The sequence below is a fragment of the Bufo bufo genome, chromosome 3 (assembly GCF_905171765.1).
Source record: "Bufo bufo chromosome 3, aBufBuf1.1, whole genome shotgun sequence".
Taxonomy (NCBI): domain Eukaryota; kingdom Metazoa; phylum Chordata; class Amphibia; order Anura; family Bufonidae; genus Bufo; species Bufo bufo.
The window spans coordinates 577,460,382-577,486,599 of NC_053391.1; the positions used below are offsets into that span (position 1 = coordinate 577,460,382).

Sequence of the window (26,218 nt, forward strand, 5' to 3'; positions counted from 1 at the left end):
TTGATGACCTATCCTGAGAATAGGTTATCAATATCTAAGTCCTGGAAAACCCTTTTAAGCTGGAATACCTTACATAGCACATAGACAAGAGTGGCGCTATTTCTGGGGATAGAAGCAGAGCCTTTTATCTAATTCTAGAAACCTCTTTTTAAGATGTTGCCTAATAATAAAGGCGGTTACCACAATGACCTTCTTAGGAGGTTAAGTGCATCTGTAGCTCTGCCTGCCCTTTAATATATTTAATTTTAGTGGGTGAAATGAGTTGGGTAAATTATTTGACAGTATTGATTTTCTTTTTATGCTTTTGAAAATCGATCCGTTCTCCTTCCTTTTCCAGTGTCTAAAACAAACCTCTCCGTGCATGAAGACAAGAACCGCGTTCCATTTGTCAAGGTGAGAGCGGACACTGCATGTTCTCTTCTTTTGATCTTCTTGCTGTTTGGCGGCTGAATTAAAGGGTTTGTGTCACCAGATTTTACCCTATTAAGCTAGCTGACATTAGCGATGTGCTAATGTCAGCTAAACCTAACTAGCCTATTCCTACTTTTATCTATGCTAATTAGCCTCTAGGTGCAGGGGGGGGGGGGGGGGGGGACGTTGTTCCTGCTCCTAGAGGCTCCGTTCTCCCACCTTTTTTGCCTCCCTCCAAGTGTTGATTGACAGAGACCTGTGCTCTGGTGAAATCTCGCACTGTTCCGTATTCGGCACAGGCGCGGTGGGGAAGCTGGCAGCCTGCGAGCGTCTTCCCCTCACCGCGCCTGCGCCGAATACTGAATGGCGCGAGATTTCACCAGAGCACAGGGCTGGCAGACAGATGCGAGCGCTGCCTGGCCCTGTCAATCAGGACTTGGAGGGAGGCGACAAAGGTGGGAAAACGGAGCCTCTAGGAGCAGGAACAACGCCCCCCCCCCCCGCTCCTAGAAGCTAATTAGCATATTATAAAAGTTAGATTTTTGCCGTTAGTTAGGTTTAGCTGACATTAGCACATCGCTAATGTCAGCTAGCTTAATAGGGTTAAATCTGGTGACAGAATCCCTTTAATACTTGTACTGTATATCATAAAAACGGACAGGCCCAGTGTAAGCCATATAACATATGCACGCTTAGAGTCATCTATGTAATACATATACACAGGGGCGTACACAGATCTCATAGGGCGTATAGAGCCCCCCCCCCCTCCCCCATTCTCCTCCAAGCTTTCCAGTATGCATGTGTCAAATACTCATTGGCAACAGGGACACACAAAGCTCAACATCCCAGATTTGAAAAAAAAAGTGAAAGAAAGTCGTCCTCAGCTTTACCCACTTTCTCTGACTTCTATGTTGGTAAAAGTGGAATAGGTGCTTCATATATATGGCGCTCAGTATGCACCCTATACTTCTCAATGCATTTTTGCCATGCAGCTGGTATAAATACATTGATAATTCTTCAACGTGCATCTCTAAATCACTGCTTCTCCTTACACATGTTACAAAACTGCTTGAAGCCACCACTAGGAGGAGCTCAGCACACAGGAATTTATATGTTTACCTTTGGCTGCAACAGAAGCTGTACATATCTCTTTGCACTGAGCTCCCCCTAGTGGTGGCTGCACGAAAATGCAATATGCACATGTTGGGAGCAAGAGAAACATTTCATTGCCGGGCCTCTCTTCTCCTGTGCTAACTGTGTATTCCCAAAAGTGTTCTCATTAAAATCTCATTAATAAAAACGTTCTGAATTAGAGAGAAATTCCAGAAAATGACTTAATCATACTTCATCTGGGTGCATTTTAAAAGGTGAAAAATGTTTGAGGATTTTCAGGTCCCCAGCATCCCTGTCATCATGTGGAATTAGAGCTAATTTTCACCATGGATTTCACACTTTAAGAGGCAAAAATCCACAACAGAATAAGCGTTGTGCTCAGCTAGTTCCATTAATTTGATAGATTTTGAATGAAACGGAAGCAACATGCATGATAGTAATTAAAGTGAGGAGGAACGAGGGACTTGAGACTTAGAATAAATTTCTGCAACAAATTGGCTATGGATGAAAACATCCATAATCAGTTTCTCCTCGACTAGAAGATAACTAAAGACGAATAGAGGCTGTCATTCTCATAGAGAAGTAGAGAAGACTAATGCCTTTTGTCTCATCGTTGGTTTGCTCTCTTCTCCCTTTAGCTCTACCTTCTCAGATTGGCTGCTGTGTATTAAGGGGTTTCCCATGATTAATGTAAAAAATTAAAATCAGAACTCATATAGTAGATGACAACCTCTCTCTAACCAAGCTAGAACCAGCCCTGTACCTCACATGGATCCAGAGATCTCCCCGTTCGTTGCTCTGCTAGATTTATATCAAACTGACAGCACAAGGGGAGTGTCTGTTCTGCTGCAGCTCAGGGGGGCGTGTCCATGCTCTCCCTATCACAGCTCAGGAGGCAGTTGAGGGATGAAACTGAGCATGTGCGGCCATCTCAGTGACAAGGACAAAGAAATAAGAAAAAAAAACTATAGGTGGAGCTATACAGATACATCTTATTGAATAACTCAGTGGCTATGCTAAATTTTTAATTACATGCAATTATAAAATAATTCAGATCCAGGAGCTGGTTTGAAAATTGTAGAATATTTTTTACATGAAAAACAACCCCTTTAACACAAGCCCATCGCCATTAGCAGGAAGTCAGTGCATGGAGAGCTGATTTCTATTATAGCAAGGCAGAATGACTATAAAGTACGGATTACCGAACCACCAGTAAGGCCGACTATACACTAGGGATCTCACATGGACGTTCTTTGAACAAGGATGACACACGCTGATTCTTCCCTGCCATTCAGCGACAGCAGCCAACAGCAATTGTACAAATGAGAAATGGCAGATCAACTTTGCGAAAGAGATCTGCCATTTGCTGATATATTCAGAACAAAGACTACATGTTTCCTGACCAAATCAATTAGAGCTCTGCAATATATGGGTCATGTTAGTTACTTTTCTAGAGGATGAATACGTAGATATTGGGCAGAAGTTGTAGTCAAACAATCCATTAGAGCCATCCCCTGGATTACCTAACACTGCAGCATGCTGGTATCTGTAGTGCTGACATATATTTCCTCCATTCTTCCTCCAGTACTAATGACTGCACAGTAAATCCATATACACTTATAGCATGTCATTTTCTCTGAACAGCCCTATGTACAGGTCTGGTAGTGGTGCAATGGGCTTCAGGTGTACTATGGTCTATGGGCTGCCGAACGTTGCGCTTTTTCACTTCACATTTTTTTTAAAGGGAACCTGTCACCTGAGTACTATTCTATCCTCACAGAGAGCAGTATAGCGTAGTGACAGACCCGCTGATTTCAATGGTCTGCCACGTCCTCTTAAAGGGAATGTGTCGCCAGTTTTTTTTCTGTCAGTTAAAATTAGATATCAACAAATATCCTTTTTTCTAATCTGTTTTTATTTTCTGATTGCAGATTTTTTTATTCTATTTCCTTGACATGATTGTGTGGTTGGCAATCTAGCCTGAGCTGTTCTTAACAGCATTTAAAAAGCATTAACACCTTAGTGACCACCCATACGTGTTTTTACGGCGGTCACTAAGAGGCCTTGGGTGGCCCAGCCTAAGCGCTGCATGGGTCCCCCAGGGAGCGGGGACACGGCTCTCACATTAGAGCCGAGGCCCTGCTCTAACAGCCCTCACCGGCAGGAGTGCTGATCCGGGCTGTTTAACACTTTACATGGCCGCCGCATGTACAGTGCTGACAGAGGGAGCGGACTCCCTCTGTCTCCCATTAGCACCCCGCAAATGCGATCGCGGGATGCCGATGTGTGTGAAGGCTCGCAGGGGTCTGATGTAGGCCCCAAACCAGCCTTCAGTAATTTCGAGCAGGCTGCTTTTTTAAAAGCAATCAAAAAGCTGTCTGTTATAGTCCCTTTGTGGGACTATTAAGTGGTAAAAAATAAAAGGAAAAAAAAAAAAACTCATTTATTCAATACGCTTTTCAATGAAAAGAAATTGCAAAAAAAAGTCTTCCCCATATGTTTGGTATTGCTGCGTCCGTAATGACCCGGACTACATAAATAACATGTAAATTATCCCCTACGGCGAACGCTGTAAAAGAAAAACAAAAAAAAACAGAATTGCTAATTTATTCTTAGTTGCCACTGAAAAAACTTAATAACAAGCGATCAAAAAGCACCATTTACTCCAAAATAATACCAATGAAAAATACAAGTCGTCCCGCAAAAATCAAGCCCTCCCACAACTCCATAGAAAGAAAGTTATGGGTCTTTGGAAGGAATCATGCAAACACATTTTTTTCTTTATAAATAGAAGGGGTTTTATTGCAAAAAAAGTTGTAAAATGTAAAAAAAAACGTACTGACCCAGAGAATAAAGTTATTATGTTATTTATACCGAAAATTGAACGCCGTAAAATTTATAACGTAAAAACGCAGTGGCAATATTGCTGTTTTTCCCATCTCCCTCCCAGAAAGAGTTAATAAAATTTAATCAGAAAGTTATTTGTACCCCAAAATGGTGGCATTAAAACTACAACTTGCCCCGCAAAAAACAAGCCCTCATAAAGTTATATAGATGGAAAAATAAAAAATGTATAGCTCTTGGAATGCGACGATGAAAAAAGGAAGAAAAACACTTGGTCATTAAGGCCCAAAACAGGCTGGTCACTAAGGGATTAAAGGCTATGTACATCTTCGGGGGCAATTTTTTTTATGATTGCACTGCAATAAAGATGAGCCCATTAAGAATCGCTTTCCCCAACTTCGGACAATGCGTGTCCGGTTTCTTTCCTATGTGGTAAGAAACCCCTCAGTCATAGTCCAGAGATCGGAGGGTGCATTCCATCATCTCATCAAACGCCTTTCCCTCGCAGTGCTGGAGCACACTATGGGGTTCAGCATGTCAGTACTCTAAAACTGCCATAATAGAAGTGACATTGGGTCTGTCACTATACTATGCCGCCCTCAGTGACTGCAGGGGATGGGTTCCCTTTAAGTAAAAGTATTTTATGCTTGATTTAATCCTGTATTTCTCAAAGTAAAAGCATTTACTGTCTTGGTCGTCTAATGGGACTATAAATCAATATACGTAAATGTGAACATGACAGGAAGCAGTGGTTCCATTATATCTAATATATAAAGCTGAGTGTACAGTCGTGGCCAAAAGTTTTGAGAATGACAAAAATATTAGTTTTCACAAAGTTTGCTGCTAAACTGCTTTTAGATCTTTGTTTCAGTTGTTTCTGTGATGTAGTGAAATATAATTACACGCACTTCATACGTTTCAAAGGCTTTTATCGACAATTACATGACATTTATGCAAAGAGTCAGTATTTGCAGTGTTGGCCCTTCTTTTTCAGGACCTCTGCAATTCAACTGGGCATGCTCTCAATCAACTTCTGGGCCAATTCCTGACTGATAGCAACCCATTCTTTCATAATCACTTCTTGGAGTTTGTCAGAATTATTGGGTTTTTGTTTGTCCACCCGCCTCTTGAGGATTGACCACAAGTTCTGAATGGGATTAAGATCTGGGGAGTTTCCAGGCCATGGACCCAAAATGTCAACGTTTTGGTCCCCGAGCCACTTAGTTATCACTTTTGCCTTATGGCACGGTGCTCCATCGTGCTGGAAAATGCATTGTTCTTCACCAAACTGTTGTTGGATTGTTGGAAGAAGTTGCTGTTGGAGGGTGTTTTGGTACCATTGTTTATTCATGGCTGTGTTTTTGGGCAAAATTGTGAGTGAGCCCACTCCCTTGGATGAGAAGCAACCCCACACATGAATGGTCTCAGGATGCTTTACTGTTGGCATGACACAGGACTGATGGTAGCGCTCACCTTTTCTTCTCCGGACAAGCCTTTTTCCAGATGCCCCAAACAATCGGAAAGAGGCTTCATCGGAGAATATGACTTTGCCCCAGTCCTCAGCAGTCCATTCACCAAACTTTCTGCAGAAGATCAATCTGTCCCTGATTTTTTTTTGGAGAGAAGTGGCTTCTTTGCTGCCCTTCTTGACACCAGGCCATCTTCCAAAAGTCTTCGCCTCACTGTGCGTTCAGATGTGTTCACACCTGGCTGCTGCCATTCCTGAGCAAGCTCTGCACTTGTGGCACTCCGATCCTGCAGCTGAATCCTCTTTAGGAGACGATCCTGGCGCTTGCTGGATTTTCTTGGACGCCCTGAAGCCTTCTTAACAAGAATTGAACCTCTTTCCTTGAAGTTCTTGATGATCCTATAAATTGTTGATTGAGGTGCAATCTTAGTAGCCACAATATCCTTGCCTGTGAAGCCATTTTTATGCAACGCAATGATGGCTGCACGCGTTTCTTTGCAGGTCACCATGGTTAACAATGGAAGAACAATGATTTCAAGCATCACCCTCCTTTTAACATGTCAAGTCTGCCATTTTAACCCAATCAGCCTGACATAATGATCTCCAGCCTTGTGCTCGTCAACATTCCCACCTGAGTTAACAAGACGATTACTGAAATGATCTCAGCAGGTCCTTTAATGACAGCAATGAAATGCAGTGGAAAGTTTTTTTGGGGATTAAGTTAATTTTCATGGCAAAGAAGGACTATGCAATTCATCTGATCACTCTTCATAACATTCTGGAGTATATGCAAATTGCTATTATAAAAACTTAAGCAGCAACTTTTTCAATTTCCAATATTTTTGTCATTCTCAAAACTTTTGGCCACGACTATATGTGTGTACTGTATGTCTGCTAAAGGAATGCGCACCGTCGCATTTACAATCACGAAATTTGGCACACAGGCATATCACATGACCTACATTAGCCAATAGAAGCCTGAAGGTCTTTCTTTTCATATCTCAACTGCCATACACACAGTGACACGTCCCTTATCAGCCAATAGAAGATTGCAGGCTCTTAGTCTCCACATGCACACAGTTTTACACCAGGTTTTCACCAGGAGTGCTGTGGAGGTCACAGTTAAAGGGGCAGGTAGGGTGACCATTCTGGCCATCCTCAAAAGAGAGACTTAAAAACCCTGTTAAGCCATGCCCTCGACCCGGTTAGGCCATACCCCCTCCCACTCTGCAGCCGACGGGAATTGAAAAAAATGAAGGTAAAAATCAACTTCTGTCAGCTGCAGGGGTGGGAGTCTGACTTTCTCCCTGCAGCTCATGCTCAGACAGCACAGTGCTGCTGTGTGAGAGTGAGCTGTTCAAAAGGACATCCCTGTGTCCGTCCAGGCCCTGCGCCGGACAGAGGACAGGGAGTCTGAAAGCTGGACTGTCCGGCCTAAAACCGCACCTCTGGCCACCCTAGGGGCAGGCTGCTATGGAGGTCACAGTTAATGGGATGGTCCACTATGGAGGTCAGTGTTAAGGGACATATTGCTGTAGAGGCCACTGTTAAAGGGGCAGGGTGTTGTGGAAATCACTGTTAAGGAGATGAGGTACTGTGTAGGTCACTAATAAATGTGCGGCCGCTGTGGAGGTCAGTGTTAAGGGGGTGGGATGCTGTGGAGGTCTCTGTTAAGGGGGCAGGGAACGGTGGGGGTCACAGTTAAGGGGACGGTCTGCTATGGAGGTCAGTGTTAAGGAGCGGGGTGCTGTAGAGGTCACTGTTAAAGGGGCGGGTTATTGTGGAAATCAATGTTAACGAGATGGGGTACCGTGGAGGTCACTAATAAAGGGGCGTCTGCTGTGGAGGTCACTGTTAAGAGGGCAGGCTACTGTGGAGGTCACTGTTAAGGGAGGAGGGGACTGTGGAGGCCACTATTAAAGGGGCAGCGGGGTACTGTGAGGTCACTGTTAAGGCAGCAGGGTACTGTGGAGGTCCCATTTTAAGGAGATGGGGCACTTTGGGGGGGGCTGTGGAGGTCACTGTTAAGGGGGCGGGGTACTGTAGATGTCACTGTGATAGTGGTTACTGTCAATATCTTTTAACGACACAAACAAACATTAAATAAAATAGATTAAATATACCCGTGCAAAGCCGGGTCCTTCAGCTAGTTCTATATAGAAAGATAGACAGACAGATGGATTGTACAAGTGCTACGGGCAGCCAGTGAGGGCCTATTACTGGAAGCAGAAAATCCATTCTTCTGTGCAGTGTTATGTGGGCAGGCACAGAGATTCGGAGCATTTTTGCTGAAAGCCAAAGTATTGATTTCACGCTGTTTTGCCGAGGCTGAAATATAATACAAAATACTTAGTATCATTTCTCCAAGTCGGAACGTTCTTTGAACTGAATACTATTCACGCTGTTCCATGACTCCATTATTGCCCTTCACAAAGAACAATTTAGTGATCGCATGCGAAGTAGTCGGTCGATGATAGTAATGTCTCTGCTTTTCTCTAAATGAAATTATTATATCATCTGGTGTGCCTGTCTGGGGGGGGGGGGGGGGAGGTGATGATTGGATGCACTAGTAAAAGTTTAAATATTACTAAACCAATGTTTTATAAAGAGGACACGTCCCCACTCCGGACATGACTTTTTTTTTGTAACTACTTGCAATCCCCACGTAATATCAATCTATTATTATGATTCTGTGTTTTGTCATTCCTTTAATATTCCTGCTAGAAGCTATGAATTAATTACTTGCAATTTGCAATGAAGGATCAGATGGGGGTGGTGAGTGTCCCTGCACTGTCTGATATTATCCATTCAGTGCTGCCAGTGTCAAACTGCAGGGACACCCTCCCAACTGGTAACACCACTCTGGACCTTCATTGCAAACTGCTAGTAATTCATTCATAACTTCTAGCAGGAATAATAAGGAAAGGCACAACATAGTCATAAGAATAGATGCTCCAGAATTATTATTACAAGGAGATGCAAGTAGTTACTAAAACAGACATGTCAGGAGAGGTTACAGGTCCTCTTTAATTATGGACCCACGGACTGTCATTTAATATATGCTCAGAAAATGGCAATGAAATTAGGTTTTCTAACAGTTTCTAAATTCTTGGTGTTTTTCTTATGTTACTGTCCATTAAAAAATCATAAAATATTTATTTCCTTACTGGTGAATGGAGCACACACTATAGGTTGACATTTTCTGTTTCCTTACAGCTTACATGTCAGCTTAGTTGTGTAGACTGGGGCAGAAACAGCAGAGCACAGGCATTTAATGACAGATTTCAGCTCTGTTGTACTGCTGAAGATCTAGATAAGGCAGGTCAACACAATACATACAGATCTCCACTGCCGCTTCTTGGTCTCTGGGGAAAGAGCTGTACTCCATCCATTTCAAGAAACAGTATTAGCCTATTGACTTTTTCTGACCTGTCATTTATTGTAGCTGTCTTTTAGCGCAATACCCTGGTGCGCTGTGTATTTAGAGAATGCAGGAGAGATCTGTGCGCCTCCAATATGACCGACTCCAGGAAAGCTCTTAACATATACATACTTATATCCAATGCTGAAAATAAAATGAAATACATGAGGAATTCCCTTTGACAGCAGATAATTATCCCTCTCTTATACATTTCATTCTTAGAGGGGTTTTGCCATGCTACAGTTTTGATGATCTATCCCCTGGAAACATCATCAATATCAGACTCCCGGCACCTTCGCTGATCAGCCATTTAAAATGGTATCAGTAGTGGCGCTAGTTGAGTGCTGCTTTCTCTTCAAAATTACCTGCCTGACGTTTCCTTGGCAGGTGTAAGTACCCTGCGCCTTATCTACAAAGGAGACGATGCGCATGTAATTTTGAAGAGGAAGCAGTCCTTGCACAAGTGCAAATACCCCTTTAAACAGCTGATTGTGGGGGTGCCAGGAGTCGGACCCCTGCCAATCTGATATTAGTGACTTATCCAGAGGATGGGTCATCAGTATTGTAGCACTGCACAACCCCTTTAATGATCTGAGGCTGTAGAACTGTAATGTCATCCCAGACAATGTAGACTATGTACTAAACTATTGCAAGTAATGAAATATTTGGTGTTATTGCTGATTGGTTAGGGTCCATTCACACGTCAGTATTTTGTAATCTGCATCCGTTCCACAAATTTGCGGAATGGAATGCGGACCCATTCATTTCAATGGCCCCGCAAAAAATGCGGACAGCACTCAGTGTGCTGTCCGCATCCATTGTTCCGTTCAGTTATTCGGATCCGCAAAAAAAATAGAGCTTGTCCTACTATTGTCCGCAAAATGCGGTCCGTGGTCCCATTGTAGTCAATGAGTCCGCAAAACGGCGACGAGATGTGGAATGAATCAATATATCATCGACATGTCATCCGCAAATGCGGATCCGTTTCCAGGAAATAGAAAGAATTTTTTTTTAATACCCTACCAACATATATTCCTCCTTCCGTTTGTTTTGCGGAAAAACAGAATGGATGTGGATGTACAATTGGTAAACACGGAAGGTTTTTGCGGAAACACGGATCCGCAAAAAACGGAATGAAAATCTGGAAAAGAAAAATACTGAAGTGTGAATGGACCCTAAATGACATGCACTCTGCTTGTAACCCAAATGAAGATTTAATGCATTCTTCTTTCCATGTCAGGGCTGTACTGAGCGTTTTGTGTCCAGTCCTGAGGAAATCCTAGATGTGATTGATGAAGGAAAGTCCAACCGCCATGTCGCTGTCACAAGTAAGGCCTGATATAGGTTATCTGATTTCGGAAGTAAAGCGCCTGTGGTGAACTGTATGTGAGGGGGTATCTAGCTTGTTGTGATCCATACGTGCAGCGATCAGGAATGCCGGTCATTCATTCTAATACGCTGAGTCTGTCTGAAGAGACCCAGCGTATTAGAACTGCAGTTCCTATGTTGGCCAGCAGCCAACATAGGATATCTGCAAAATAAACTAATGGGAATACAGTATAAGTTGTCATCAATCTGAGTACTGTATTTTGTAGCCTCCTAGAGGGGATATAAAAAAATTAAAAAGGTAAAATGTAAAAAAAATTTAAAATTTAAAATCACCCCCCTTTCCCTAGAATAAAGAAAAAAAATACAAAATATAAACAACATGGGCATCGCCACGTCTGAAAATGCCCGTACTATTAAAATATAAAAATATTTATCCCATACGGGATCAAAAAGTTACACACACTCCAAAATGGTATGAATCAAAATTCCAGATTGTTCTGAAAAAAAATGAGCCCCCACACTGCTCGGTAGACATAACGATAAAAAAAGTTATGGGGGTGAGATTATGACGATGTAAAAAAAAATAAAAAATGTTCTTTTCAGTTTTGATTATTTTTTCAGTATTAAAACACAAAAAAACCTACACATACGTTGCATTATTGTAATCGTACTGACCCAGAGAATGAAGAGCACAGGTCTTTTTTTCCGCATAGAGAACGCTGTAGGGACAAAACTCATAAAACTGTGGCTTAGGGTGGGTTCACACTAGCGTTATGGAGTCCATTATAGCTTTCCGTTATAACAGGGTTATAACAGAACATAACGGAATCCATAAGATGGAATGCAAAACGGAAGCTTTTAAGAGGCATTCCGTTTTGCTCCGTCCTAATAGAAGTCTATGGGAAAACAAAACTGATCCGTCTGGGTCCCGTTATGCAAGACGGAAAAAAAAAGTCCTGTCGACAGGACTTTGTTTTCCATCTTGCATAATGGGAACCAGACAAATCCGTTTTGTTTTCCCATAGACTTCTATTAGGACGGAGAGCAAACGGAATGCCTTTTAAAGGCGTCCGTTTTGCATTCCGTCATAATGCAAGTCTATGGGCAGCAAAACAGATCCATCCTTCCGTCTTATGGATTCCATTATAACCATTTTATAACGGAAAGCCATAACGGAATCCATAACGCTAGTGTGAACCCACCCTTAATTGAATATTTTTTTCCAATTTCACCCCATTTGGAATTTTTTTCCCTGTTTCCCAATACATTGCATCCCATATTAAATGGTGGCATTAAAAAGTACAACTTATCCTGCAAAAAAAAAAAAAAAGCCCCCATACAGCTATGTGAAGGGAAAAAATAAAAAAAAATGGGAAGAAAAACGAAAACGCAAAAACGAAATCCAAGGCTTTAAACATGCCTTGAGATAATTAATCCAGCACCTATTTACATCTTGTGGCGTTAGTTAGATCTTGCTAAGAGCTCATTTGCGTACCTCTTATCTGGTCCTAGAACATACCATGATTTCGCTCTTCTTATGCAGTTAGGTGGATACTACTTCACCACTAGTGCATTTTAGCCATTTCTAATGCAGGATCTACAGTAAGTGTAGTGCTATATATGTAATATTTGTTTGACTGTTTATGCACATAATATAATAATAAGTAGTAATAATTACTTAAAGGGGTATTCCCATCTCAAACAAAAATGACATATCCACATGATATACTATAAATGTCTGATAGGTGCTGGAGATGGGACCTGCATCTATCTTTGGAGTACGCTGTGCTATGCTGTTTCCATAGTTCTTGTAGTTGTTTCCATAGATCCCATTCACTTATATAGGAGCTATAGAAACAGCGTGGCACCAGGAGGAGTTTGTTGGGGAATGCCCCTTTAAAAGTTAGAATTCTCCAACCAATTTAAAGCTATGGACCGTGGAAGAGTCTCTTTGTCCTTTACTTTCTCAGTGCTCCTGATGTTGCCTTCATTATAACTTTGGTAATGGTCACACAAATCATCAAAGGGGTTATCCCATGATTAATGTAAAAAATGAAAATCAGACATCATATAGTAGATGTCAATCTCTCTCTAACAAAGCTAGAACCAGCCCTGCACCTCACATGGATCTAGAGATCTCCACATTAATTGCTCTACTAGATTTATATCAAGCTGACAGCACAAGGGGAGTGTCTGTTCTGCTGCAGCTAAGGGGGCGTGTCCATGCTCAGTTGAAGGATGAAACTGAGCATGTGCGGCCTTCTCAGTGAGCAGGACAAAGAAATAAGAAAAAATAAAACAGCAGGTGGCGCTATACAGATACATTTTATTGAATAGCTCAGTAGCTATGCTAAATTTTTAATTACATGCAATTACAAAAGTATTCAGATCCAGGAGCTGGTTTGAAAACTGTAGAATATTTTTCATGGGACAACCCCTTTAATGGATGCTCCTTCTCATGACCTGAGTCCTGTCTTGTTTTACCCCTTTTCATATGTTCTATTACTGACCCCCATCGTCTGTTTCAGACATGAATGAGCACAGTTCCCGTAGTCACAGCATCTTCCTCATCAATATCAAGCAGGAGAATGTGGAGACGGAGCAGAAGCTGAGTGGAAAGTTGTATTTGGTTGACTTAGCTGGCAGTGAGAAGGTCAGAATCGTAACCTTGCAATGACGGGTTTGTCACTGTGTTACCCTTTCAGTGATAATTCAGTGAAAATTATGTTGGGGTATTTTTTTTATTAATATATTGACCATAGGGTGTTGACCATTTCCCCTGGTCAAAGGGGTACGTCCTGATACTGTCAGCAGATCGGACAGAGTGAAAATGTACTCCGGACACATACGCCCAGTTGTCAGTTTATTTAAAAACTGCTAGGAGGAGTAACAGGGAGCAGTCTAATGTAATGTTCTAAAAAAGATGCCCAAGATTTCTTATTTCATGAATAATGCAAGTATATACTAAAAGAAAGATAAGCCAGAAGAGCCAACATAAAAGACTCTCTCATATAAAAAGGATAACAGTTGATTAAGTGCTCAAGAGGTTGTCTAGGAATTAAATATTGATGACCTATGTTTAGCATACTCATCAATAGCTCATCATTGGGGTCCGACTCTCCACACATCAGCTGTTTAAAGGGGCTGTAGCCTCTTCATAGTATACTGAGCACAGTGCCACACATTGTAAAGTGGCTGTGCTTGTTACTGCAGCTCAATCCCATTCACTTGAATGGGATTGAGCTGCACAAAAAGGCCATGTGACCAACGGATGTAACGTAACACAGACTAAGGGCACATGCACACGACCGTATGTATTTTGCGGTCCGCAAAAAACGGATTCGCAAAAAAATACGGATGACATCCGTGCGCATTCCGTATTTTGCGGAATGGAACAGCTGGCCCCTCATAGAGCAGTACTATCCTTGTCCGTAATGCGGACAATAATAGGACATGTTCTATCCTTTTGCGGAACGGACATACGAAAACGGAATGCACAAGGAGTAACTTCCGTTTTTTTTTGCGGACCCTTTGAAGTGAATGGTTCCGCATACGGTCCGTGTGCATGAGCTCTAATGAAGAGGCTGCAGCACTCGTCCAAGTACTGTGATCCCTTCTAACAGCTGATCGATAGGGGGTTCCATGAGTTTTAGCCCCATTGATTGGATATTGATGGCCTATTCTAAGGATATGGGCCAGAACAATTTATGGTGCAGGACAGAGCATGTTGATTGCATGTAATCTTATGCTTTTATTAACAAACAAAAGGTGCTCTTTAGACAGCTGTAATGGGCACCTTTTGATTTTTGTCTGGCTTGTCAGATCAGGGTTTTGTTTTTATGTGTTCCACATAATCTTATAGTCACGGCATGCTTTATATCGAAAGGCTTTACTGATAGTCTACACAGTCATTGGAATAACGCTCAGAAATGATAGCCTATGAAATATGCTAAAATCAATGTGAACTCCGACGGAACAATACATATTGATTTCTGCGGTATGCTCATTATATAGCCTGTCTGTAATTGCTCTAGACTGCAGAACACTACAGATAAAATGTATCGTAACGCACATAACTTGCTGCAGCGTGATAGCTTAACATAGGAAAGGTCTAGGGAGCATTTCTTGCTGCAGTGTAGATTTCAAGAACGTTACAACTGTATCTCTGCAGTCAGTAATGTTTTACAGAGCTTCTGCTTTAATCATTTTCATGAATCCAGATTTTTCTTCTTTTAGTATATTTGTTACTTTATACACATTACAGTAACCAGCAGCAGTCAATCAAAGTCTGTATTGGATGTTGTATTGGATGAAGATGTGGTAGGCTGCCTTTCCACAGGACAGTTTATCCTTAAAGGGGTTTATGGAATATTTTTTCCAATAGATGTGGATCCCACTCCTGTCTTAAAGGGGTTGTCTCATCTCAGACAATGGGGGCATATCGCTAGGATATGCCCCCACTGTTTGATAGGTGCGGGTCCCACTGCTCGGACCCGCTCCTATATCGAGTACGGAGCCCCGAAAGAGGGCAGCCGCCCTCCATTCATTTCTATGGGGCCGCCTTCTATGGGGAGAGCGCCTGGTGGTGGCCGGACCGGAGTCCTCCAGCCACCACTTTGCGGGGCTCCGTTTAGGAGATAGGTGCAGGTCCAAGAGGTAGGACCCGCACCCATCATCCTAGCTATATGCACCCATTGTCTGAGATAAGACAACCGATTTAAGAAAGGGGCCCCTCTGTTAAGGGAGAGGACATCGTGCATGCGTGGCTTTCTCCATTCACTGCTATGGGACTGCTATTTTTCACATTCCCATGAGTGAAAGGACTGCCAAGAACAGAGCTGGTCTAGCTCACAGTCCCATGGAAGTAATTGGAGCACTAGTCATGCATATCCACCACATTAATGGGGGATCCTAGGGTTGGAGCTGCCGTGATCATACAGTTTTCAACCATACTCTGTGTAGATGATAATTGTTTTAATGTCAGCAATTTGTTTCTCTCCTGTGCTACAACTCTATTATACCATGAATCTTAGATATACTATGCAAATATATTTTAGATTTTTATTTGTTTGGCGCTATCACATCTACTCTTATAGGTCAGTAAAACTGGAGCTGAAGGGGCAGTGCTGGATGAAGCCAAGAACATAAATAAGTCGCTATCTGCCCTGGGAAATGTAATTTCTTCTCTGGCAGAAGGAACGGTAAGTAGCAGCCACCACTGTTCTACACTCTGCAGTTACCCCTCGCCTTATAAAACTTCCCAAGTATTAAGTCTTTTCTTTTCCGTATTTTAGAAAGGATACGTTCCCTACAGAGACAGCAAGATGACTCGAATCCTGCAAGACTCTTTGGGTGGAAACTGTAGAACAACCATGTTTATCTGCTGCTCTCCCTCAAGCTATAATGATGCAGAGACCAAGTCAACTCTTATGTTTGGCCAGAGGTAAGTGTTCCATTAAAGGGGGTTCTCTGGGTTCATAATGAAATTTATTTTTATCTGCCCAGATTACCCCAACCACCTCATATTTTTAACCCATATACCTGTTTTTCATGTCAGCACTTCCCCTTTTCTCAGCTTCACTGCATCCTGGCAGGATGTTTACAAGAAGAACGTCCTATTTTCTAACCAAAGCCAGCATGCTTTGCTCTGTAATGACTCACAGGGCTTTCTCTGCTTAGCTAACAAAGAGAGGAGAGGTGAAGGAGCGTGACAACTCAAGAGGGAACAGTGTGGCAAGCGGAGCAAGCCGTGAGAACATCACAGGGCAAAGCATGCTGAGTTTGGTTAGAACATCCAGCAGGAAGTTGAGGAAAACAGGAAATTCTTCATGAAAACAACCTGCCAGGATGCAGTGATGACATGAAAAACAGCTATGTGTGGCAAAAATAGTTTGTTTGGAGCAAAAATCCTCTTTAAATGGGATGTTTCAGAAAGACAACTTCTTTAATTAAAGGAGTTGTCCCTTTTTTTATATTGATGACCTCTTCTCAGGATATCAGACTGGAGGGGGCCGACTGCTGGCAATACCGCCGATCAGCTGTTTGAAGAGAAAGCAGTGTGTGTGCGAGCACTTCCTTCTGTTCATTGTTTACCTGCTCACCTTCGCAATTGCAGTGGTGAGCAGGTGTAATTACAAGTCTGCCATCCCATTGACGTGCATAGGAATGGTGGAGTAATTACACCTGCTCAGTGCTGCAATTGTGACGGCGAGCAGGTGAACAGTGAAGAAAAGGCAACGCTTGCATGAGCACTGTGTTCTCTTCAAACAACTAGATCTGGGTAGGTCATCCATATAAAAAAAACAGACAGCCCCTTTAAGGACAGGGTCAATTTTTGTTTTTGAGTTTTCGTTTTTTCCTCTTCACATTCCAAGAGCCATAACTTTTTTAGTTTTCCATTCACAAAGACATATGAGGGCTTATTTTTTGCTAGATAAGTTTTATTTTTAAAATGACAGCATTTAATTTACCATATCATGTTTTAGAAAATGGGGAAAAAATTCTATGTGGGGTAAAATTGAAAAACAACCACAACTTGCCACATGATGTCCTTATTCTGCAGGTCAATTCAGTTACAGCAATAACACATTTGTATGCTTTTTATTATGTTTCACTTTAAAAAAAATATATATATATATATTTTTTTAAATAAACATTTTTTACACTCAGAACTTTTATTTCTGTCTACAGAGCTGTGTGACTTTTTTTTGCGGGGTGAACTGTAGTTTTTATTGGTACCATTTTGTAGTACACATGACTTTTTGATCACTTTTTATTCAGTTTTTTGGGGCCAGACAAGGTGACCAAAAACTGACGAATCGCACATATTTCTTTTTTATTTTCATATATAAAATTGTGAATGGGAGTGATTTGAATTTTTGATATTTTTTACACAAATTGTTTGTCCCCTTAGGGTACTTGAACATGCAATCTTCTGATCGCTTGTTTCCATAAACTGTAATAGAATACTATTGCAGTCTATGGGATTATGACACACTGCCTGTGAAGCTGTGTCTCAGACTGGTCTTTGCAAGCAGCTAGCCATGACAGGCCTGGGAACCTTTATATCGGTCATGGCAACCAATGAGAGCCCCCACAGATTTTGTTGTGGCTATAGACAATGGCATCTGAGGGGTTGAATGACAGGCATCGGTGTCATTGCCGATCCCGGTCACTGCCAGAGGGTGCCATGTATGGAGCGAACTCAGCATGTGAGTTTGCTCCATAGAACCCCTGAACACTAATGCATACATGCATGTGATTATGCGTCAAGGGGTTAAATGCACACCAGCCTGGTGATCATCTTGATCAAGTTGGATCTGGCTTTTCTAACCCCTGGTGTGAAGATGTGTCTATTTTCATTGGAGGGAAAATGTAGCATAACCTGCCTGCAGTTCAATCAAATGGCTTGTCAAATGACGCATGACAGTCTGGGTTTACTAGAGCAGGAGCCACTCTTACATTGCTCTCCTGTCCAGAGACGTTGGTTCCAGATGAGGGACCTCCTGCTTTGAAGTCTAGTAGCTGGAATATGCACATCTTATCTTCAACTTCTTTTGCTGAAGAAGCATTAAATATATACTTACCTAGTTTCTGGCAGTATCACTGATACTTACACAATTACATGGAGCAATCAGGGGCGGATTGGCCATAGACCTTACAGGGAGATTTCCCGGTGGGCTGATGCCCAGGGGGGCGCCTGGGCCCTCCTCACGGTCGGCCAGTGGATGTTTTTGGGGATGTATTTTGTGCTGCTGGGAGTATTTTGTGATGGACTGTGGTATTTGGCTTTGTTGGGGTGGTATAATGTGCCGCAGTATTGTATTGCTGGCCCTGCCTTCCATCAATTTGGACCCAACTACAAAGTGGGACCACTTTTAGTATTTTTTCCAGAGCCACTTTATGTTTCCAGTCCGCCCCTGGGAGCAGTTGTTCTAAGGTTTAGCTTTCATTGTCTGAGGCCATTTCACTTTTATAAAGCCAACTACATATAAACTGAAGCAAAATACGCAAAAAACATTGTAAATCTTCTCTTGCTTGCAGAGCCAAGACCATCAAGAACACTGCATCTGTCAACCTGGAGCTGACAGCAGAGCAGTGGAAGAAGAAGTATGAAAAGGAGAAGGAGAAGAACAAGAATATGAAGGAAACAATTCAGAAGCTGGAGGCTGAACTGGCTCGCTGGAGGAATGGTAAGGGGCAGTTCACTGTGCAAAATTCTGAAAGAAAGAATAATGAAACCTAGTTCAGTGGAAAAGGGGGCGTGTTTCTCAATCCCCTATAAAAATAATCAAATTACCCCAGTACCATGACCATACATGTTGCTGCCCCTATGGAAAGCATAGCATGAGAACAATACCTTCAAGAGATATTGCAGCCTGGTGTACAAGTACTGAGGGTTGAGAACCTATGGCCATAAGCACTCAGTCAGGTTCCTGTGTTATTTTACATTTACTATGGCTGTAGTTTGTTTTTTGCACTAGTTTTTATGACTCGCTGACTGTATCTAGTACTTTAGCTGTTATGATGCCTGCAGAAAAAACTAAAAAGTGAACATCACTTTTCTTCTAGGAGAGAATGTACCTGAGACAGAGCAGCTGAGTGATGGTGAGCAGATTATCCTGGAAACCTGTGACGAGACACCGGTTACTGATGACAACTCCTCCATTGTGATCAGGATCTCGGAAGAAGAGAGGAGGAAGTACGAGGAGGAGATCCGTAAGATGTATAAGCAGCTGGATGACAAGGTATGGTATAATCAGTCAGTACGAGAGAAAACCTTACCGTTCTGTTAGGGTGTAATCATTATTAGTTTAAGGCCTCTTGCACACTGCCGTTGCCCCACCGTGGCCGTATTGCGGCCTGCATACGGCGGGTCCGCAATACACGGGGCACCGGCCGTGTGCATTCCGCATCACGGATGCAGACCCATTCATTTGAATGCGTCTGCAAATCCGGAGATACGGTGCGGAACGGAACCCCGTGGTCGCACTTTGTTATATGAGGCAGTTGACCCCCTATATGCAGTGGAATGGCATAGCCAATGTATCAGTCCTGTGTAATGTATCCATAGCCTAAATAAAACATGTTATCAGTCACGTGGCACTCTTCACATCACATAATCCCTGACATACAGTAAGCAGCAATGTTACATGACATACATGTGCTGACTGAACACACAGGACACACCCATGTAATAAATAATTAGTACTAGTGTTGGAATAATGATCTTATTGTTGTTATTACAGGAACTGCCTGCTTGTAGGTAATGAAAAATGGCTGCCTGTCTCTAGTTGATATAGTCATGTTGTTAATACTGTTTCGTTTTAAAAAACAAACACACATACCCGCTTCTACACCGACACTGACAGACATGATGAGATGCTGCAGGTAGTAGTACTGTATATACAGTATATGTTCTGCTCCTCAATACACTATATACCTGGGCAGTTAACAGAAAGCCAGGTCACATGATACTTTTGAGGGTCAAGTAACAGCTCACATGACTAATGGCCTGTTTAGTCCTACTAGGCTCTCCTATGGATGCATTATGCAGAACTAAAATGGGTTGTACCATATTTTCTTTAGGGACAGGATACTGTATGGATATAATAAAGGTCTGCAAGCAACATTTTAAATATATCAGAAAATTGTTCAACATCCTATTCTCTAAATAAATACATGTAATCATTAAAACCGAAATACCTCTTTAATGTGAGGGCTCTAACCAGTATGATTCAGTGCGGTCTAATAAAGGATGTGAGGTCACATGTTTGACCCATCAGGTCACACAATTAAAGGGGTTAGCCACTTTCCATTCTACTGCTCCGTTTAGAAGCAGGAGAACAGAAAGGACGGATTCGGCACATAACTGAGCCGAACGAAGCCTACAGATCCCATAGCCTATAATGGGGTCTGTTAGGTTCCCGCTCAGGAGAAGATTTTGGAGCGGAGACAAAAGTTGTGCATGCAGGACTTTTGTCTCGACTTCAAAATCATCTTCTGAGCGAAAACGTAACGGACCCCATTATAGTCTATGGGATCTGTAGGCTCCGTTCTGCTCAGTTATGTGCCGAATCCGTCCTTTATGTTCTGCTCCTAAACGGAAAACGGAGAACGGAAAGGCTGAACAGTGATGTGAACGAAGCCTTACTTGTATATCCTTTGTTGATATTCTGTGCCATTTTATATATTTCATAAGCCATGCCCCTTGTTAGGCAGATCTTCTGTGCTGTCCACACAGAGTTCCTGTCCATAAAATGGCGGCTAATGGAGTGTCATGTGACCAGACAAATCACCTCCATCTGATGTCTCCTGCATTCCAACACAATGCATCTGCACTGAAATCCCAACATGTGCAAGTGCAGATGTCAGGTGCAGTGTATTTAAATAGAGGAGACATCACATGGAGGAGATTTGTCTGGTCTTGTGATCCTCCATAAGCAGCCATCTTATGGACAGGACCTGTGTATGGCACAAAAAGGCTTACAAAGAGGCACACCACATGAAATGTAGAAAATGGTGCAGAATTTCAATAAAGACTATATAAATAAGTGCCATATAATCATCTTACAAACTTATTGGTCAACAGTAACCAGAAAGTGGCCAAACCCTTTAATCAATTCAGCTGAGAAATCCTGTACTCTAAGGAATAGACAAAGGGCGAAACCGCTGATGAATATTCATGAGCAGTCCGTTCTATAGCGAAGAACGCATTTATTATACAGTTCTGTGATGATGGCTGCATAGACATAAAACCGTATTTTGTTGACAGGATATGCCCCCATTGTCTTATAGGTGTGGGACCTGCACCTATATAGAGAACGGAGCCCCAAAAGTGAAGGAGGACGCACTGCGCATGCACAGCCGCCCTCCATTCATTTTTTATGGGGCCGGAGAAAATAGCCGAGCTCGGGCTATTTCCGTTGAGCCCATAGAAGTGAATGGAAGCGGTGGCCGGTCATGCGCGGTGCGCTCCCATTCACTTTTATGGGGAGCCGGCTTGGTGGTGGCCAGACCGGAGTCCTCCAGCCACCACCTTGTGAGGCTCCGTTGCCGATATAGGTGCGGTTCCTAGCGATATCCCCCCATTGTCTATGATGAGACAACCCCTTTAAGATGCGACAAGTGACAAAATGTTGCAAAGGAAGCCAACCGATATGTGAAGTTAGACAAAAGTGTCTTATTATCCAGCATGAGCCACTGAGGGACATTTATCAAAACTGGCATACCCATACGCCAATCTTTATCTCCCTGCACTGGTGTGAGATGCGCCTAATAAGAGGCAGATATCTCTTAATAAATTAGGCGCATCTCTGCCCTGCCGTGCACCAGAAACGGAAGTGTACAGGCTGGAGTAGACTTCAGATATAACTTACGCCACTTTCTGGCAAAAGTTATTGTAAATGCGGCGGGCAAAGTGAAGCCATGCCCATCCCACCAATCCCCGCTCGTTTTCTTGTCACTTTGGCAAAGGGCCTAGAAACCTAAAAGGTCTCAAATTATGATGCACATATGGTGTGTGCCTTAATTTGCGCCTATTTTTACGCCACAATAGTGGTGTAATTAGCTTGATAAATGTCCCCCACTGTGTTTTTGCAGCGTAAGACACCAGCTCCAGATGTTAGCTGACCGTCTGTGGAAAATAAGAAATGCAGAAGATTTTTTTGGTACTGGTGCTTTTTGTTCATTAGGTGGTGTTTTTTTTGTCTTTCTGGCTTCTTTTCAAAAACACAGCATGCTGGAGCTCTTGGCACTTTTTGCAGGCATTTTGACATAACTGTCTCTATTTGGGTAATACACCCTGAAGAATATGCTAGTGGTAAAAAAAAAAAAACACCAGAAAAGGGTGCCAAAAACAACAGGTGGCAAAAGAAAAAATGCTTGCGCTTATTCTGACCTTTTTTTACTGGCAAGAAAAACACCCTGCGCAAAATTCATGTGTGTGAGGACCCTCAAGAAACAGACAGCATTACATGCGAATAGTAACTGAGCACTAATCATGTTGTCTTCTCTGTCTATAGGATGATGATATCAACCAGCAGAGTCAGTTAGTAGAAAAACTCAAGCAGCAAATGCTGGATCAAGAAGAGGTAATATTCATTTAATAGATGGAGGCAGTGTATATAGGTGCAGATGTGTAGGTGCTTTGATTACAGATTGCAGACTGCAGTCTGCAGATGGTTGTCTCTGGTTTGGGTGATATCTCTGGTCATGTTTCAAGGCTCTTTAATGGGTTAAGGCCGTATTACACGGCCAGATAGAGCAGACAGTTGTAGGGATGGAAGCGTCCGCATCCATTCCGTCCCCATAGAAAATGAATGGGTCCGCACCCGTTCCGCAAAATTGCGGAACGGATGCGGACCCATTTGCGGTCGTGTGAATGGAGCCTTAGTCTTTGATTTACAGCAGGGGTCAGCAACATCCAGCATTCCAGCTGTGGTGAAACTACAATTCCCAGCATGTTCTATTCATTTCTATGAGAATTCTGGGAAGAGCAGAGCAAGTATGCATGCTGAGAGTTGTAGTTTTACAACAGCTAGAGTGCCGGAGGTTGCCTACCCCTGACCTACAGGGTAGTCACCTGTAGGTGGCAATAGAGAGATAGTCTTCTTCCTTCTGGAGTAGAGTAGAGCTCATTGGCATGTGTTTCCCAGGGATCATTGCCTTGTCAGTAAGGGCCCTTTTACACAGGTTTATTGTCATGAATGTTTGTGCAGCCAAACATTGGCGGGTGTGAACATGCTGCCGATTGCATTTGTTTGTCAGGTGATCACCTCTTTTTACATAGCATTAAATTGCTCGCTTCTCAGCAGCACATCTTTTCACATGTAAACAGAGGATGTGCTGCTGACACACATCGAAACCGCATGAGGATAAATGATCGTATTACCGATTGTTTGCCCCCTATGCTAACGAGCACGGATCATCTTGCCCTCATGGTCGATCAGCGCTCTCTATCAGGCAGAATATCTACTTGCATGAAAGGACCCTAATGGTGGATTTACACCACACAATTATCGGGCCGATTTTTGGGAACAAACTTTACTACGAATGCTCGTTCCCAATAATGGGCCTCTGTAAAGGCGCCGCAGATCACCCAATGAATGAGAAAAACACTCGTCCATCGGGTGAAATTATTGTTGATGTGGACACCTCTACTTCCCAGAGTTTGTATGAGGACGAGTGATGGCAGTCCGTACTGAGGAGGTGATCGCTGCAGCTCTTTCTGCCTCTGACAAGCAGGCAGTTGTTGGGAAAAAACGTTCCCTTCCCAAAATTGCCTGCTCAGTTGGTGCGTGTAAATGTGCCTACCTCTTGAAGCTCATCAAGAGAATGCCAAGAGTGTGCAAAGCAGTAATCAAAGCAAAAGGTGGCTACTTTGAAGAACCTAGAATATGACATATTTTCAGTTGTTTCACACTTGTTTGTTATGTATATAATTCCACATGTGTTAATTCATAGTTTTGATGCCTTCATAGTCATGAAAATAAAGAAAACTCTTTGAATGAGAAGGTGTGTCCAAACTTTTGGTCTGTACTGTATGTCCAACAGATAGTTAATCCACATTAGGACTACAACAGTTCTTGATAAAAATAACTATATGTGTTTCCAATATTGCAACAACGTAACAGCGTATCGCTTTCCAGATGGAATATTATGTTGCAGTAGTATGTAGCAATATGAGGTAATATATGAAGCGGTCGTTCAGCTGGCTAGATCAATATAATATAATCGATCCAGGTTACTCACGATAGGTTGTTTCAGGTTTTATCGTCCTGGTAAAGAAGTTTATATGGTAGAGTCACAGGAGATATTTTCCCTCTTTGCGATGACTTTGTGCCACAAATTACAGTATGGGCATCGTTGTGCTTGAAACGACCTGCTGATGAACCTCACACTGCTATGCGTGACAGGCCGGTAGTGTCAGTGTGTGTAGCCGCGGCGTCCCATGTGCTTGCAGAGGTCACGGACACAGTGCCTGTGTGTGCCGGCGTCTCCTCGTGTTTGGGAGTAATTGCAGAGTCCAAATGCTAGCCGGGTTTGTGAAGTTGATTGAGGTACTTTCATCATCGATAATTTCACCCAATGAATGAACGTTTCACTCGTTCATCTGGTGATCTGCGGCACCTTTACGTGGACTGATTATTGGGAACACGCGTTCGTAGTAACGTTCGTTCCCGATAATCGGCCTGACAATTGTGCTGTGTAAATCCGCCATTAGGGTTTATTTGAGGACAGATATGACTGGTATAAGTACCTTAGTTGTATGATGGGCACGCAGATGAAGGACTAATGCTAGTAAAGGTTGGGACCGCTCCACTGTCTATTGTGTAAGAATGTCAGGGGAAAGAAGGATCGGCCTTGTTGGACTAGAACATGTCCAGTCCTTTGTTCTCAAGGGAGATAAGCCACCGCCATAGGTGCCCGGCAGCAGCTTACTCCACTTTGCCCATTCAGAGCGCATGTTGGCTCGTTGGCCAATGACTGTCAAAGGTGGATGTTCACCTTTTTGTACCAAGCCATGTGATGATCACATGACCAGGGCGGGTTTGTATATTCTGGAAATAAAAGTCAGCTTTTCCACCTTGACCTTGACTTTCGTATCCACAGCTCTTAGTTTCCACCCGGGGAGACAATGACAAGGTGCAAATGGAACTAAGCCGCTTACAGTCCGAGAATGATTGCGCCAAGGAAGAAGTGAAAGAAGTTCTGCAGGCTCTGGAGGAGCTGGCTGTAAACTACGACCAAAAATCCCAGGAAGTGGAGGACAAAACTTTGCAGAACAAGATACTTGCTGATGAACTGTCCCAGAAAGTTGTAAGTATTCGCTGAGCTCTGGCCACAAGGTGGCGCAAAGACAGCAATGGCTATATCCATGAGTTACTGCAAACTACCGCAGTATATAATGGTTGAATAGCCATTGATGAAGGTTAGTCGCTGTTTAATAATAGATTATGATCATTTAATATTTTTTCTGTCTTTGATAAGGCCACTCTCCTGTCTCTGGAAAGTGATCTCCATCGCCTGCAGGAGTTTAGCACCCATCAGCGTAAGAGAATTGCGGAAGTTCTGAATGGCCTCATGAAAGATCTTAGTGAATTCAGTGTCATAGTAGGCAATGGAGAATTTAAGTTGGTGAGTAACCTTGATACACAAAGCATGGATCAGAAGGCACTGGATAACAAATCGGAGCCCCTGTTTTCCAGTCAGTGCCCCCGCTTCTTCTATTCATTGAGTCTTCTTTGCAGCCTGTGGAGATAAGTGGGGCCATAGAGGAAGAGTTTACAGTGGCACGTCTCTATATCAGTAAGATCAAATCTGAGGTGAAGTCAGTGGTGAAACGATGCCGCCAACTGGAGAACCTTCAGGTTGAATGTCACCGTAAGATGGAAGTGACAGGACGTGAGCTGTCCTCCTGCCAGCTGCTGATATCACAGGTATGCCATAGTTTGTGCCTCTCTTCTTGCCTTCATTCATGAACTATATGTACATTTTTGTGTTACACGTCAGTACTGTATACGGTCTCATATTTTTTATTTTTTTTACTGAAAGGGGTTGTCTCACCTCAGATGTTGGTGGCATATCTCTAGGATTTGCGACCAATGTCAGATAGATGGGGTTTAACCTCT

General features: G+C 42.7%; 1 protein-coding gene across 1 annotated transcript in view; it reads left to right on the forward strand.

Moving 5' to 3' along the window:
* Positions 1 to 26,218, forward strand: part of KIF5A (kinesin family member 5A) — a 168,501-nt gene that overhangs the window by 91,365 nt on the left and 50,918 nt on the right. Inside the window, exons 7-17 of the mRNA XM_040422214.1 lie at positions 338 to 393; positions 10,498 to 10,585; positions 13,115 to 13,239; positions 15,683 to 15,787; positions 15,881 to 16,029; positions 18,630 to 18,778; positions 19,158 to 19,333; positions 22,610 to 22,678; positions 25,200 to 25,406; positions 25,578 to 25,724; positions 25,838 to 26,026. Coding sequence (XP_040278148.1) covers positions 338 to 393; positions 10,498 to 10,585; positions 13,115 to 13,239; positions 15,683 to 15,787; positions 15,881 to 16,029; positions 18,630 to 18,778; positions 19,158 to 19,333; positions 22,610 to 22,678; positions 25,200 to 25,406; positions 25,578 to 25,724; positions 25,838 to 26,026 — 1,460 coding nt within the window. The remainder of the gene's footprint in view (positions 1 to 337; positions 394 to 10,497; positions 10,586 to 13,114; positions 13,240 to 15,682; positions 15,788 to 15,880; positions 16,030 to 18,629; positions 18,779 to 19,157; positions 19,334 to 22,609; positions 22,679 to 25,199; positions 25,407 to 25,577; positions 25,725 to 25,837; positions 26,027 to 26,218) is intronic.